This window comes from Motacilla alba, chromosome 1A, assembly GCF_015832195.1.
Source record: "Motacilla alba alba isolate MOTALB_02 chromosome 1A, Motacilla_alba_V1.0_pri, whole genome shotgun sequence".
Classification (NCBI taxonomy): domain Eukaryota; kingdom Metazoa; phylum Chordata; class Aves; order Passeriformes; family Motacillidae; genus Motacilla; species Motacilla alba.
The window spans coordinates 63,391,559-63,407,834 of record NC_052031.1 but is presented as its reverse complement, the minus strand read 5'-3'; the positions used below and the strand labels follow the sequence as shown (position 1 = coordinate 63,407,834).

The 16,276-nt window shown below is 43.7% G+C and overlaps 1 protein-coding gene across 1 annotated transcript; it reads left to right on the top strand.

Moving 5' to 3' along the window:
• Positions 1-14,566, top strand: KLHL42 (kelch like family member 42). The gene is made up of 3 exons (XM_038155314.1): positions 1-941; positions 7,262-7,455; positions 11,206-14,566. The coding sequence occupies exons 1-3, from the start codon at positions 37-39 to the stop codon at positions 11,655-11,657; spliced, it is 1,551 nt and encodes a 516-aa protein (XP_038011242.1). The 5' UTR covers positions 1-36; the 3' UTR covers positions 11,658-14,566.
• Positions 14,567-16,276: the final 1,710 nt, after the last annotated feature.

Genomic DNA, 16,276 nt, shown 5'->3' with positions numbered 1-16,276 from the left:
GGCCGGGCTGAGGCGCGGCCAGGCCCGCGGTGAGCGATGTCCCTGGCGGAGCGGCGGCGGCGGCGGCAGCAGGAGGAGGAAGAGGAGCGGGAAGGGGAAGCAGGGGATGGGGCCGGTGCCGGGGAGGAGGTGGTGCAGATCCGGCTGGGGGACAAGTGCTACCCGGTGTGCAAGAGGAAGCTGATCGAGCAGAGCGACTATTTCCGAGCGCTCTACCGCTCGGGCATGCGGGAGGCAGGGCAGGGCCAGGAGGAGCAGCTGCTGCGCGGGGGGCTGAGCGCCCTGGGGCTGGAGCTGGTGCTGGACTTCATCAACACGTCCTGCCTGGCCAGGCTGGAGCAGGAGGAGGGCGGCGAGGAGGAGCCGCCGCTGCTGGAGGAGCTGGTGGAGGCCGCGTCCTACCTGCAGGTCACGCCCCTGCTGCGGCTGCTGCTGTCGCAGGTGCGGCTCGGCAACTGCTTCGAGCTGCACCGCCTGGCGCAGGTGTACGGCCTGCAGGACCTGCACGACGCCTGCCTGGACTTCATGGCCGCCCACTACCACCAGGTGCTGCGCAGGCCCGACGCCCGCCCGCACCTCCTGCTGCCCCCGGCGCTGCAGCAGCAGCTGCGGGAGCGGCGCATGAGGGGCACGGCCACCCTCGTGCTGCTCGGGGACTTCATGGGCGCCTGTCCGCCGGGGCTGCCCGCCGGCTGTCACCCCGCGGGGGACGCGCCCTGGGCCATGCTCAGGTACGACGAGGAGGCGCAGCGGTGGCTGCCGCTGGCCAACAACCTGCCCGCCGACCTGGTGAGCGTCCGCGGCTACGGCTCGGCCACGCTGGACAATTACCTGTTCATCGTCGGCGGCTACCGCATCACCAGCCAGGAGATCTCGGCCGCGCACTGCTACAACCCGTGCCTGAACGAGTGGAGCCAGCTGGCCTCCATGAACCAGAAGAGGTAACCTCTGCTCCCTGGGGTACACGTGTGTCCCTGTCTGGTGTTGAGATAGGTCCTGTTCAGTCACATGGCACTGGCTCAGCCTTAGGATGCGATGCAGACCTGTCTGTGCTCTGAACCACCAAACAAACCCAATGAGAAAACTCCTTTCCCGCTTTCTTTTTGGTGTATTTTAGCTCCAGTTAAGTATGTGACAAGTTTTCCTGCTCTTAGCGGGGATGTACAGGCTATACCAGAACTGGAGGTGGCCCGAACAATTTAGTTGCAGCAGTTGTCCGGTGGTTTGTACTTTCATAAAAATCTGCATGTTTTGTAGGCCTACACTTCAGTGAAATACAAGAGAAACGTCAGGAAGATGGTGAGAAATTTCTCACTTTCTGGAAATGTTTGGATCTGGGAATCATTCATCGTTTTGACAGTTTTTCTTTTTTACCTTTATCCTTTTGAACCATTTATTACACACTGATGTTTTAGTTTGCATTCAGAAGCACTTGTATAATTATACTTGAAAGAGTAATAGAGACCTAGCCTTGAAGAGGGCCCAAGAAGAGAGGCCTTCTCCCTGGCCAAGGTTGTGGCTCCTCTACCTTAACCACACTTAGGAGTTACAAAGACAAAGGCTTTCATTTCACTGAAACAAACTGGCTTTGTTTCCAACATGAACTTCCTCTTTGTTTCCGTTTCAGTAAAAGTATTTTACATTTTATCTTTTCTCTCTGGAAAGTAAGGAGGCCAAAATTCACTGTAGATTGGAAATCCTCTTCTCTATCCAGTGAATTGAAAGAGCACGCACAGAAACCCAAGCCGTTGGCATAAATGCTTTGTATCTGGGTAGTAAAACTGCAGTTTCTATTCCTGGCTCTATTTAGCCTTTGCCACCTAAACCCCCTCAAAACAGGGATTAGACCTAAAATTAAGTCTTTCCCATTTCACCTTTCCCCCCCCACTTCTTGTATTGCGAGAATTTTACTAAAATAATCACCTCCCTAATTAGTCATCGCAACTGATCAGAAACCATTTTTCTCAGTGTTTCTGACTGCTTGGAACGGCGCTGGAAAAGTTTCATCTGCAAAATGAATGTTTGGCTTTTTAGCACTACAAACACCTTTTCTTACAGACCTTTCTTACAGGCTGAGCCTGTAGCAGAGTTCCCTGAGGTACCTGGGGAACAGAGATGTTTTAGCTAGCTGTTCCCCTGTGTGAACAGGGTTGGGAGAACTTGGCCTCACTAGAAAAGCAGAGTGGGGTCAGCCCACACAGTGTCTCCTATGGAAATTAACTTCAGCACGGAAGTGCCACATTGATCAAATCATGAGGTTCTGTTTCTGTGATGTCTATAGCAAGAGAGCTGTTACTATGTATGTTGACTCTGCAACGTGGGTTTTTAAAAAATACCTTTTCAAGGACCTTTTTGCACCTTACAGTTTGTGTCTTCAAACTCTAGATCAGCCTTTTTTCCTCCATGCTTTCTTTTATTTTTTTTTGTTCTTGCTAGGATGTATAATCATTATACTTGAAACAAACACAGATGTTTTCTCCTGTTACTGTTTTCAGTGGCATTGCCACATCCATCTTCAAACCCATCACAGGTGACAACAAGGTGTTCCTTAGACTAGAATTTCCCACTGACCATTTTCTGCAGAAAGACAGCGTGCAAATGGATGTTTTTGGAATAATCTTTACTCTTAAATTCCATGGTAGTTATTGCAGGCAAAAAGTACCCAGAATTACACCTGCAAAGTAGCAGTGAGGATGTTGTTCCCTGATTAACTGCGGGAACTTTTTTTCATGGAAACTCAGCTGACCCCTTCGCAAAACACATTTCTGATTTTACCAGCTTCACGGAGTCTCAGCTCTGCAGTTAATTATTACTTTTTCTATCTGACATAACATGTCAGCTCCTGATGACCTGCTTGGTGCTTTGTGGCAGGGAGGGATGGCCTGTGCCCTGGGAGCCAGGAGCAGCACCATTTTTACCGTGAGGGCTTTGCATGCTGCATGGCCAGTGCTGATGCCTGTCTGCCACACATCTGTGCTGCAATTACAGCTGCAGTTCGCATGGCATTGTATTTTTAGTTTGTTATGTTGTAGTAAAATAAGCAGGGTGGTTGCCCAGCCTTCTGCTTAGGAATTACAGCCATGTGACTGTCTGGCAAATGAATTTATGTCAGCTGATATAATTACATCCCATGGGTGAAATTTGACATACCTTCAGGGAGGGCTCTAGTTTCCATTGAAGTTGGTTTGACTTCAGACAGCAGAGGATCTGGATTTGTCCTGCATGAGTGACTGCATGTGTTGGCCTTGAAGGAAGGCTGAAGAATTATGGATATAATTTTGCTGCTCTACTCTTCTTAAAAGAGCTTTCTGCCCTAAACAAACATTTCAAGTTGTATGGTATTTTTATCATGAATTATTTCCGTTGCTGTAGTCTCCTCATGCTTAGATGAAACTCTCCTAACTTACTTCTAAGTAGAAGATGAAAGCCACTTGAATGTTTAGCAGCCATTGTGGTTTGGGTCTTCACTGTTGGCTTTCTTTTTAGGTGTACAGGTCTTATTGCTTTAGTTTCAAACTTTTTCACAATAGGCAAGTCCTGTATAAGGTTCTTGTGATGCCCCCCAGGAGCTTCAGAGAGTGTTATTCCCAATTTTTGCATACCCTAGGGAGCTAAAAGAATGTGCTCAGGCTCACCAAGGAAGCCCGTGGCTGAGCATGGAATTTCACATCGTCTGAGTGCTAAATGCAGTGCTGATCACAAATAGTCCACAGCAGATCAGGTTTTCTAGACCTTTTCATTCTAGACGTGTTTCTTTACTTGGAATTCTCAAGAGAGTGAATGACTTGAACTTTTTAATAGAAGCAGCTCCATGTTAGTGTTGCCCAAGATCACTTGTGGCCTTTGGAGTCAAGAAGGTAACAAAGTGAACAGGGGATGGTTGCAGTAATGTCCTTGAATACCTTTCCAAACATTTTCTTTTTTTTTAAGTGAACACTGTCTGGTGAAATTTACTATTTAAAAATAATATACTCAGAATTTCTACTGCATGTGCCAGTTATAGCTGTATATTCCACTTCTGTTTTCCTTCAGAACCTTCCTACTCACAGCAGGTAAATCTTCCGGGCCTGGAAGACCTATGTAAGCACCCCAGGCTATGCACATGGAACATGATTTTTGTGAGCAATATGTACCTGAACCACTGCCATGCTCAGGACTCTTACAGGAATGTAGGAGATGATGCTTCTGGGGAATGCTGCTTATTCAGGAGACCTTCTCCTTCCTAATTTTTTACTCTTTTTTTTTTTTTTTTTTTTTACTCAAAATTCTTCTGTGCTGGAAGAAAATAGACTTTTTTAAGTTAGAACCGTCCATACCTTACTTACCACAAATGTGTAACACACTTCTAAAGCTAAATGTTTGAGGCAGTGTACTCTGCAAATTCACATAAGAAATATAAAAAAAGGGAAAAAAAGGAACTCATTGAAAATATGTAAAACGCTTTGGAATTGCTCCATAACTACGCTTTCATGATTCCTTGTCTCTGTTGTAAGTGCTTTAACTCTAGAATAAAGAGGTCGTCTGATTTTTGAGAAATTTCAAGGTCAAATTCATCATTTGGCAGGAAGAAACAATGCTGGTTGCTCCAAGGCTCGTGTTCTGCAGCAGGACCGAGGCTACCTTGCAAATAAATACATATTTTACTTGCTCTAGAAATCCTCCAGCAGTGTAGATTCCAACCTACACTGGAATCTTCCTCCCAGGTCTCTTGTTCCCATGTTTAGCCACCCCTCTGATCAGAAGGTCCTCCCCGGTATCTGGGCTCTTTTTTGTTGTACCTCAGTGAACAAAAACCGTATGTGTCCTTCGTAGCCACTGGCACCACAGGCTCCTGCAGATACACCTAGCACAATGCAGAGCCACGGGGGACTTTGGGAAGCTGTGGAATGTTGCCTTGCATGCAGAAAGCCTCTCTGCTCCAGCTCCTTGGCATTGGTGTGTTATATTTTCCTTCCTTTGTGCACGCAGCGCTTTGCACTTTGTTGAGTGAAGAAAGGATTTGGAGCGATGGTAAAACCCCACAGTTCCCTCTCACTGCTGTTCCTGGGCTCCTGTTCAGAGTCAGTGGGGCAGCAGAAGACAGCTTGTACCTCGCCTTGTCCCAGCAAGAAGGGACCCTCTAGGCCTGGTTTTTGGAAAGTATGTCTTGATCCCTCAGGTTTAGATGAGTCGCAGGTGCGAGTGGAGCTCCGTCGTGGTGGAATCTGACTGATTCGGCCCCTCTGTTTCCAGGCTGTGGTCCATGGAACAGTTGTTGGTTGTGGAGAGCTGGCTGCTTGCTCAGTGTTTGCTTTCCTTGTTTCCAGCTGCTCCAACACATTAAAAGAGACTAAAAATGCACTAAATATTTCCTAATGTGCTCTCTCCATAAAGACACCTGCTGTTACTGGCATGGAAAGGTGAATGGCAGAAGTTTTTCATAACATATTGAGCTATTGTCCAAACTTTCATATGAAGTGTGCTGATGGATACTTGCAGCTACTTTTGAGTAAAATGAACCTTATTGTTAATGAATTCCATAAATCTGAGATACCTCCACTGAATGTCATCCATTTTAACGAGTGTTTGGAAGTGGTTAAATGACTGACACAAAGGTTTCTGGCCTCCTTTTAGAATATTTAAAGCTGAAAGTTGTGCTGTTTGTGTTTCAATAGATAACTTTCCCAGTAGTTTTGCCCCTTCGTTAATTTGTGGAAATTTTTTCTCTGTCCTAACTTTTGCAATAGGTATATTGCTTTCAAAATCATAATGTTTTGCAAGTAGTTATCCTCATTTCATACCTGCTTTTGATTGCCATGTTATTCTGGATTCTCTGAAATGGAAGGCATAATTGCTATTGAGGGAATATGAACAGACTGACCTAATCGTAGATGTCAGGGGAAAAAAAAAGAATAAAAAGCTATTAATTCCTTCAAAGGAGCATTTTAGTTTCCAAAGCTGTATCAGGCTGACAAGAACAAAGTGATTCCATCTGGAAACAAATCCTTTTTCCAAATAGATTTAATAAAAGAAGTTGCAGGGCAGTCTGCAGCTAGGCAGGGTTCATTTTATCCAGACAAAACCCTGCAAAAGTACTTAGCAGTAAGTTTTGAATGTTGGATTCCTACAGGGTTTTACTCCCTTTGCTGCTCAGCAGGCCAGTGCAGGTCTGAAACATCATTTCAGTTTTACAGACGTAACAGTGTTTCCTGTTTTGCTTTGTGCTGAGCTGGTGCACTCGAGGGACTGCCACACATCCAGTTAATTGGGATAGTAGTGGTAAAATCTCAATTGGCTCAGCAGAAGAGAAGGAACAACTTTTCTAGGCAATGAGACTTCCTGGGGAGAGGGAAAGCTCAGCCTTTGTTAGACCAGCTTCCCTAGCTGGAAGGAAGAGCAGCATACAAGAGTTCTGTCTTCACATCCTCCAGGTTCTTCCTCCAGATCTGCACCTCTAATACCCATGGACCATTTGTTTCTGTCTGCGTTACCTTCAGGGTGTGAGATAGGAGACTTCTCAAGCTTCAGAATTAGGAAGTTGCCCTTTGCCATGCATGAATTTTGAGAGCATAGTGGAACAGACTAAGAAATAAATGACCTGTTTGGAGGGCATCGCTCATGGGGTGCAATGTCATTTTTGTTCAGCAGTGGGTAAAACATAATTTACAGATAGATCTTGCTTCAGAGGATGTATTTAGTAGTTTAATGCTGAATAGGCTACAGAGGATTCTGTCTTCTTTCTTTTGCTGAACAGAATTCAATGTGTTCCACTTCTAATTGCTTTTTTATTAGGGTTATTAAAGAGATTCCGTAATGAAGCCTAAAACAAGTATGCATTCGTAGGCATCCATCAAGCCTTGTTTGAAATTTCTGCAATTTAAACTGAAATTATTTATTTCTCTGTGTGTCCATGTGATGTACTTTTCTCTACCAATGTCACATTGTTAAAAGCCTGATAAAAGTGACCTGTCTGCTGAGCACATTGGTTAACTGAACATCTAGAGCTGAACTGGCACAGACTGAAATACAAAATAGAATATTCCTCAGTCTCAGCAGCATCGTCAATACCACTCAAACTGTCACTGGTTACTGTCCTGAGTGATTGCAGTAGAGTTACAGCATTTTGGCCTGGCACAGAAGAGGTCAGATGCTGCAGATTCCTCAAGCAGTGCTGCAAGCTGTGAGTGGTGATGAGTGTGTCAGAGCCTGGGTAGGAAGAACTTTCCTCTGTATTTCTGCACATGGATGCACCTCATTTCAGTACTGCAATCTGTTCTTTCAGGTCCAACTTCAAGCTCCTGGCTGTCAGTGGAAAGCTCTATGCCATCGGTGGCCAGTCCCTTTCCAATGTGGAGTGCTACAACCCGGAGAATGACTGGTGGAATTTTGTGGCGTCCATGCCAAACCCTCTTGCAGAATTCTCAGCTTGTGAATGCAAGGGCAAGATCTATGTTATTGGAGGATACACTGCACGAGGTAACAAGTTTGCTGTTTCTTCTTGTTGCTTTTTACCTGGTTGTTTCCAAGGCCCAGCTAATTTTCTCCTGTTCTTCAGGAAAGCTTTTGAACTCGTGTAGAAGGCTGCATAATGCTGATTAAAACACAAAGAAAGAAATTGCTGTTAGAAAATTATTGATGAAATAAACAAAACAAAACAATAGCTCTATCAAAAAGAATCAGGTTTTGGGGTTTTTCTCCAAAACTGTGTGGACCTGGGGCTCTGTTACTTGCAGAGAGCAAGCTGATGGGTGCTTCAGCTCCCAGCTTAGCCACTACCCCTTTCCTTAATCACGCAGTAGAGAGAGGTCTCAACATATATACTTTGTTTGCTTCTTAAATACCTGGTTCAGACTGTCAGAAGGAAAAATTCATAGAAAATATCTGCCTGTCTTAGTATTTCTCATGTATTAATAGATGTCATGGTCTTGTTACCACAGTATTTCAGTGTTTCACAGGCAAATTCAAGTTATTCCTTAATAATGGAATAGAACAATCAAATGTTGAAGCAAGAACCAATACTTTCAGCTTACTAAATGTCTATACCAAATTTTCTGTGGACACTACAGAGGGGAGGATATGAAGTTTCATTCTCTTCTGACAATTACTGTTCTTTTATCCAGTGGGCAAACAAGTTCAGTTAAAAAAAAGCTCCCATTTGTTCAGTCCTTAAGTAAATAGTGCCATTTTTTGGGAGGAAGACATTTTCTCAGAGCTTCGGAAGTCAATTTTTTAAACGTGTCAAATGTTCAGTATTTACCAGGATTTCGTAAGTTAGAATTTGGCTTTTGCCCAGTTCAGTTAACCACAGAAGTTTTAAGGCTTTCTTTCCAAGCAGAGAATGAAATTAGAAGACAGATCAGCTTTTACAGATAGTACTGCAAGCAAAACTAAACTGATGTTAGAACAAGCTTCTAGTGTCTGAATAGATTTGAGCTCTGAATCATTTTAAAGTGTATAAAAGACACACTGCCACCCCTTAAGGTCCTTCTGGTGATGAAAACCCTCAAATACATTTTGTCCAGACCATTCTGACCCAGAGCCTGGTGGCTTCTGTGAGGAAAATGTGCCTTTGTCTATATGGAGAGCTGTGCTGTGCTGTGTGTGCTGCAGTCCCAATCCGCTGGTCACCCCCAGTACAGGATCTGTGGGCCACTGTGGGGCCACTGCTGGGGCCACTGTGCTCCCTCCTGTCCAGCACTGGGACTCTGAGATGTCTGGCATGAGACACTTGTGCTGAAAAGTCAGATCCAAAGGGAAACATCCTGTGAGACAAGAGAACGAGGAGAAGGGGTTGAAACAGGTTAATGGGAAGTCTTGTCTCTAGAGGCCAGGATTAGGGGTTTGGCATTTTTTATCTAGAGAGAGAGAAAGAAGAGGTGAGGTGAAAAGCCTCTGATTTGGTTAAGAGTGCTACACAATTACTGGAGGACCAGCTTTTCTCCTACACCCTCTGCACTCTGCAAGTTCCTTTTCTGATACTTGTGCTGTGCTTTCATCAGGCTGCCTAGTCCTGGTGTCACGAAGAGGAAGATCAGCACATTGCTGATGCAGATCCCAATCCTTTCAAACTCCTGAACGAGGCATGTGCAGTCAGGATTGCTACCCTGTGTCAGGCTCCTGACTCAGTACTTGCTGTGCCTGTAGGTTCAGCTAAACGAGAGTTGTGAGTTATCTCTGGCTTCCTTCATGCTCCAGGGGATTGCTGCTGCCCTCCAAACCTCTGTCGTTTCCCAGGTCTTTTCCTAAAAGCCTTTTTCAATGGAAATCGATCAGTAAAACAATAGGAAGTTTTGAGCAATAGATAGCTAGCACATTTAGGCTTCGGTATAAATCCAGGATCACTCAGGCCAGCAAACACCTGTGCTTGCTATAAATAATTTCCTGAACAAGGGTCTAGAATCAGTTTTTCTGTGACATCTTGGTAGCAGACTTAGACACCAGAATTGCCACAGTTACACTGGTGATTTTTCTTCTGAAGTATGTCGATGTCAGAAAGTGTTTAGACCTAAAGATATGAGAAACACTAAGGTCTATATGCTGGTTTGCTATCTTTACTACATAAAACACATGCAGCAATTAATGGTTTTTTTATTACGTTATTTTTAGTAATTTTTGGTATTTCTGTAATATGTACCTCAGTTTTCGTAGATTTTGTGGGCTGTTTTTTAAATTTGTGTAGAGCTTTCTCTGAGACTGCACTTTCCAAAAGATGGCAGGATCTGGAATTTCCCACTGTAAATTATAATGACGCTTCTTGAATAAAGTCCTTCTCTTGAGTTTGCAGTTCTCACCTCTGAACCTAGATCCTAATAGAAATTCCATGTCACACACTGTAGTGTTCATATTTTGTATTGTGGGTTTTGTTTTGGGGTTTTTTTGTTGTTTCAGTGGATGTAAAACACCCAGGCTGTGGACTGAGCATGTGAGGGCCATGTTGCAATGGACTTCTATTTCATACACCTCCTCTCAAATAGCACATTTTACAGGGGAAGTTTACTGCTATAGATAGTCATAGAAACTTAATTGGGACTTCTCCTCCCCTTTATGAGTCAGAGATGATAGGTTGTTTGCAGACAAAGGTCATCTATATGTAGAGCTGTAGTTTCACAGAGCACTGCCATGAAAATAATCAGGGTGCAAATGCTGGATGGAGCAGCACCTCCCTGATCATGCCACTGATGCACTTCATTCACGACAATCCAGTTATATTTCTGGCTATTTATACCTGTGCCCTCACAGAACTTGTCAGTGTGTCCCTGTCTGCTCTTCCCCCTGGGAGCTCATCTGGAAGTCATCATGCAGGACAGACTGGTACTGTGGAGGAGATTTAATAAAAGACCTGTCTAGAGTCTGCAAACCTGTTCCTGCTTGTCACTTGAGGCTGGATTTGAGCTCAGGTCTCCAGAGACTGGAACTGAATTTACTGAGTTGTGTGCATTCTGTGATAATTTAGTGAAGCCTTGGGCACAGCCAGGGTCTTCACTGCACTATAAATCAGGGTGGCATTGTAACAGTTTTGTGGAATAACAAGCAAGCATGTGCACACACTGAGTTGTGAATTATGGAGATGGTTTCAGCTTCTTTCTGAGCCTCTGCCTGATGGCAGAGCACAGATTTCCTGGTTCTTAGATTAATTTGACAATGTGTGTTTCTCTCTTTATAAAGTGCCCTTAGGTCATCCAGACCACTTGCTGAAATGTAACCAGCTTTACAAATTTTATTCCATAAAACTTTGATTTATGGAATGAAGTGCAAAGTATCGGAGTTAAGCTTGGATGATAAATCATCACTTGGCAGCCATTAATGAAGTGTACTCTCTTCATGATAGTTTGATTCATCTGTGACCACTTCTGGAGATGAGAATATTGCTCCATTTCCCTCTTTGTAAAAAAATACTTATGTATCAATCACAGACAAAATTAAAACCATAAGGTGAAAGGTAGGGATTAGATTCTGCTAAAATTTGTGGGCCCAGACAATTTACATCATGTAATGTGCCAGAAGTAGCATCATTTTTTCCCCCTGTGCCAAGGAACAGAACGTTCCAAGTTTCTCGTCAAGGGCAAAGAGCTGCAGTTGTCAGTGATCACCATTTCTCTCCCCTGGCTTGCCCTGCAAGTGTGTGAGCAATCTGCAGGAAAGGCTGGGACGCTTTGTAGGAAAGAAAAACGCTCCCCCACGGGTGCCTTGAATGGTTGATTTGCGAATGTCTCCTCTCTGTTTCAGGCAGGAACATGAGCATCCTGCAGTACTGTCCCACTTCTGATTCCTGGACCAACTTGGAGCTGTGTGACGTGCACGTCCGCAAGCAGCAGATGCTGTCTGTGGAGGAGACCATCTACCTGGTGGGGGGCTGCATCCTCGACCTCGGACCAAGCCAGAGATCCAGCCCCAGTGAGGACGTGCTGACGGTGCAGTCCTACAACATTGCCACCAAAGAGTGGCTCTACCTCAATGAGAACTCATCCAAATCCGGCCTTAACTTGACTTGCACTCTCCACAACGATGGAGTCTATATCTTGAGTAGGAATATTACTCTGTCTTCCAGCTTGGAGCAGCGTCTCTTCCTGAAGTATAACATCTTCACAGACACTTGGGAGTCCCTGGGGCGCTTCCCAGCCTTTGGACAAAACATTCTGATCTGTTCCATGTATTTGCCTGATGGGCGAGAAGTGTAACAGCACGAGAGTTTTCTTTTCAGTTCAGTTATGGTTCTTTGATTAAATATTGCTCCCTCTGAATAATTCCATACTCAGAATGTCATGTGGTTGCATAATGCAGGCAAAAAATACTGATTCTGTTCTCTAAAAAGGTTTCAGAATTCAGTATGAAGAGAAATGCTTCCAGAAGCAGTTTTAAGATGTGGATTTGAAAATTTTACTAGTTTGGATTAAAATTTTACCAGGTATTGTTTGTAATTTAAACATAAAATTATTGTGTTGGCAACTGATACAGGAGTTCCAAAGGCAAAACTGATCAGTCTGGTTTTATTCTTTGTCTTAGTAGACAGTGTAGAACAAAACATATTCATTCTAAAAGTGGAAACAATTCAATAAAGTAAATAATTAGTATAATCAAAATCACAACAGGATTTATTTCTTTCAAAATACAGTTTTTACTCAAGCAATGTTCTGTCAAATGCACACTGTTTCAAATTGTTTATACTATCCCATTTTTATCTCTTCCATGGCAGCAAGTGAGATTCTCAAAAGTGCCAGTAATTGGGTTCCCATCAAGGACTTTCTCTGAATTATTTGTAATGCAATGCTTTGCCAGGGACTGGTAGGAATTATGTAGAGGCTACAGTTGTTGATTGGAAAGTAGATGTTCCTTTAGTGGAAGTTGGCAGCATTTCTTGCTACTATTAAGATAGAAGTAAAAAGGCTCTTTATTCAAAGGGTGGAGTTTCCTAATTATCACAAAGGTTTGAGTCTTAGTTACCTTGTTGTGTTCTGTGGTACTTAAAACTTGAGTTTTAAAGATCAAATTGCAGTTGGTGACAAGCTGTGTGTTGTGAAGATGTCCCTGATCACGTGCAGAGGTGATCTGCTCCAAGCACATCCTGGTTGGTAACACTCCTGTGGGACATGCATGGAAGGCTTGGCTCTCTTAAATGACTCCCTGAACACGTCCCCCAGAGTGGGACATGTTGGCTCTTTCGTGTCACCAGGGAAGGTTGCCTCAGGTTTGCCCCCCAGTGTTGTACTTCTGTAAAGGGCACTGTAAGGTGTCACTGTGAGCACTCCTTTGTGGGGATCTGCAGTGGATACTGCAGGAGCTTCTCCCAGTTCCTGCCTCTTGCATGACAGAATTGCAGCCATAATTGGCCCCTTTTCTCCTTGTAGCTCACAAGTGCAAAAGGTCTTCTCGAGGTGCCTGCCCAGCTCTGGAGAGTGTGTCCTCACAACAAGCAGAGGAAAAGCTCTGGGTGACCGTGAGAAGAGCCAGGTTAGACATGTGCTAAACACATTGCAGGGATTCTGGTTCTGCACTAGCTGTTCATCCACGTAAGATGAGATTTAAAGCACCTGAACATATTCCTAATGTGTGGAGGTGTCTTTTTTGTTTCTTCATTAGAATTCAGGAATCTGAATATTCTTTTGAAGACGGGTCTGTTGTACAGAGGATGAGGTAGCAGTGGTTCCCTCAGTGTCCTTGTAACTCCTTGCTTTTCCACAGTTTTGAATGAAATCTGTTCTTGCTAAAGGGTTATCAGTCTTAAAGTGCCTTGCCAATCAGTGCTCACACATTAATCTTGGTGCTTCCAATCACCTGTAGCAACCCAAACAGAAAATCCCAGGAAACTTCTCCAGAATGAGGGCATTTGTGTTTGAACACTTTCAGGATGAAAGCAATCACAACACAAGGTGTTTTGGATGTCTGAGATTTACCTTTTTGGGTGGAACTTTTGCAGCCTGGTGGAGAATGTCATGCTTCAGCCCAAACTGGTGCCTGCCACTCAGCTCTGTATGACTTCAATTAGCGAAGTTCATGTGCATGTGTTTTTATTTCCTTTGAAGACATTGTGCAACTGTTGTGTTTTGACAACAGTTTCAGACTACACAATTGCTCTTCTGCAATGAAACAATTAGGTGACTTTCATAAGATGCTTCTTCCAGAAGCGTTTCAGAATAAATATAAGCGGGGTGCCATTGCCTGGTGATAAATTATCTCGGTCACATTATGCTACTTGCTTTCCTAAATTTCTTTTCAGTTCCAGATTCAGTATTCTACAGTCAACTGTGATCAATATTGGTGGAGGGAGTCATATCCAAGGCGCATCCAAATTCTCTTTTCTAGCAAATTAATCAAGAAACCCTGTCACTGCTGGATTTGCAGTGGGGTTTATCAAATCAAGTCCTTTCAAACCCATTCATTTCTTAGTGCAGTCATAATTCCAAAAACTATGACATCATCTTCTTGGTGTGATTACTCTTTCAGAAGAGGTCTTTCCACACTGGGTTTATCTTGGTTTCAACTTCCAGCAACCAAGTGACCACCTTGAAAACCCGCTCAAATGCAGAAGGCAAAGACGTGTCTGACCGTAAATACAGCCAGACCCTTTTGTCAGTCCATGGTGCAAATGCCTCCTACACTGACACCAAACAGTACTGCAGTCCCAAATACGAACTGGTGTTTTGATTTGTGGTAGCATTAATTAGTGTAAGAATCTAAACGTACTGCATTACTACAGGCTGAAATAAAAATAAATGCTTTTTTAAAAACAAAATCCTTTACAGAAAAGTATGCAGTGTGTGTGGCCCCATATGTCAGGAAAGAAACCAAACACTGTAATGACTGTCTCATGGCCTGTTTATTTTCTTTCTATCAGTTTTATACTTCATATTCACTTTTTGTATTTTGGGGCAAGGAAAAGTACCTGAGAGCTACTAACAGAATAATTAAAACACTACTTTTTAGCTAATGGAAATGTTCAGTGATCCGGTGTGCTCTCCTTTCTCTGGTGGTGGGAGGAAAAGGCCCTTGATTTTAGAAGTAGCCAAGGAGTCCTTGCAGTCTGATCAACTGGAAATTCCTCTGTTGTCCTCATGTTGCTCCAAACTTAACCATGTGGGCTTGGAGAGATCCTTCCAGCTGCTGGCATCTGCATCTCCAAAAGTGACACGTGAGTAGGAATGTTCATTTAGTGGGAACACAAGCGTCGTCTGGTATGTAGTGTTTGAAAGAGTTCCTGAGCATGTGAAGTACATTTGTCCTCAGTGCTGTAACTGCTTCCTTGGCTATTCAGACTGCTTCAGCGAGTGCTAATTACCTCAGCAAGTGCTAATTATTTAACCTCTGCTAATTACCTGTGATTGGAACTAATGGCTATTTCCAGCCTGTTTCTTTCCTTCCTTCTTTCTTCTTTTCTATTTGGTCACTCAACAGTCTGTAGTTAATCTAAGTTTCCTGGTCTTGGTGCTCCCAAGTCTGTATCCAACCTCCAGACCGCTGCTTTCCTGCTGTGTCTGGGTTATCCAGTGCTTTATATCTCCACTATTTATCTTCTCTGCTCATGGATTGGTTCCCTGTGATACTGACCAGCAAAAAACAAAAGCTGACTATGGTAGAGGATGATCCCGGGTTGAAAGAAAGAACAACAGCCCCCAAAGTCCTGAGGGAGGAGTAAATGGAAAACTCTGGGAACTCAGTCCCTCCTCGTAAAATGCAGAAGCATTTGAGAAGGTAGCTCACATCAAGGCTAAGAGGGAGCATAAAAGTTTCTTCCTTTCTGGGAATGTTTTGTGGTTTTCAATGTGAAATAAGAGTTGTGTGGGGCTTAGGTTTAATCTCTCTGGCTGCTTTCCATGGGTTTCCCTTTCTGCCCTGCCGGCTGACCTCTCTTGAGCTTAGTATCTGTGTTTTACATTCTTAGAGGATTTTGCCTCTCTACATCAGTGTCCATTTTGCTGAAATCATATGCTAGCAGTTGGTTGTTTTTTTCTGTGCGTTGCTCTCCTTTTCACACTCATCTGCATCTGTCTATCACAAAGTAGTTTGTAGTTCAGGTGTAACCTTTTCATTTAGTCAATTTTGGACTCTGGGAAGAGAAACCTACAAAGCTACAAATGTTCAGTTTCCTTTAATCCTCATTTCAGTGAGAAGTGATGCTGCAGGCACTCACTTTGTGGGAATTGGTCTGTGTCCGTGACAGGATGGAGAACAGAAGGCATGGAGTGTGACAACATTTTTTGTTTATTTCACACAACATGGTCAAAGCCCCCCATGTGCTCCTCCCTGCCATCTCTGTGAGGTAAGATACACTGCAAATGGTGTTAAACCAGAGACATGGTGTTAAACCTTGGAAAAGCTGTTGGCAAGACCAGCAAATTTATAGGTGTTCATCAAGAGCCCTCCTCAGAGGGCAGAAGCTGTCAGAGTGTGCAGATATATTGATTTTGCACTTTGAGCAGTGACCAAAGGGTGGCTCCCTAGCCCCACAGTAAGGCTTAGGAGCCAGAGCTCATGGTCTCAGACAGAAAATTTAAACCTCTTTACAGTCGTTCTCAGACTGTGATTTCCATCTAACCAGCTGTGAGCCTAGTTTAGTGCAACCTCTGGGTTATTTTTTTGCTTTGTTTTTTATTTCCTGGGAAGGACAGTGGAGCTGGGAAAAGGAGTTTGGATTGTGAACTGATAGGGATCATGTATGCACAGATTTAAAATCACTCTCCCAATTATACATGCTATATGGATTATTTTCTAAAAGTACTGACATTACCAGTAAATACATGCTGTTATGTCCTGTGACTATCAGTATTGTCTAAAGTAAGATTTGGTTTCTTTTTTGCAATTA

Excerpts from the sequence above, each read along its gene's own strand:
- KLHL42 (XM_038155314.1), top strand. The coding sequence starts at position 37 with ATGTCCCTGGCGGAGCGGCGGCGGCGGCGGCAGCAGGAGGAGGAAGAG. Across the intron at positions 942-7,261 it reads GCCTCCATGAACCAGAAGAG|GTCCAACTTCAAGCTCCTGG; the intron begins GTAACCTCTGCT and ends CTGTTCTTTCAG. Across the intron at positions 7,456-11,205 it reads TGGAGGATACACTGCACGAG|GCAGGAACATGAGCATCCTG; the intron begins GTAACAAGTTTG and ends TCTCTGTTTCAG.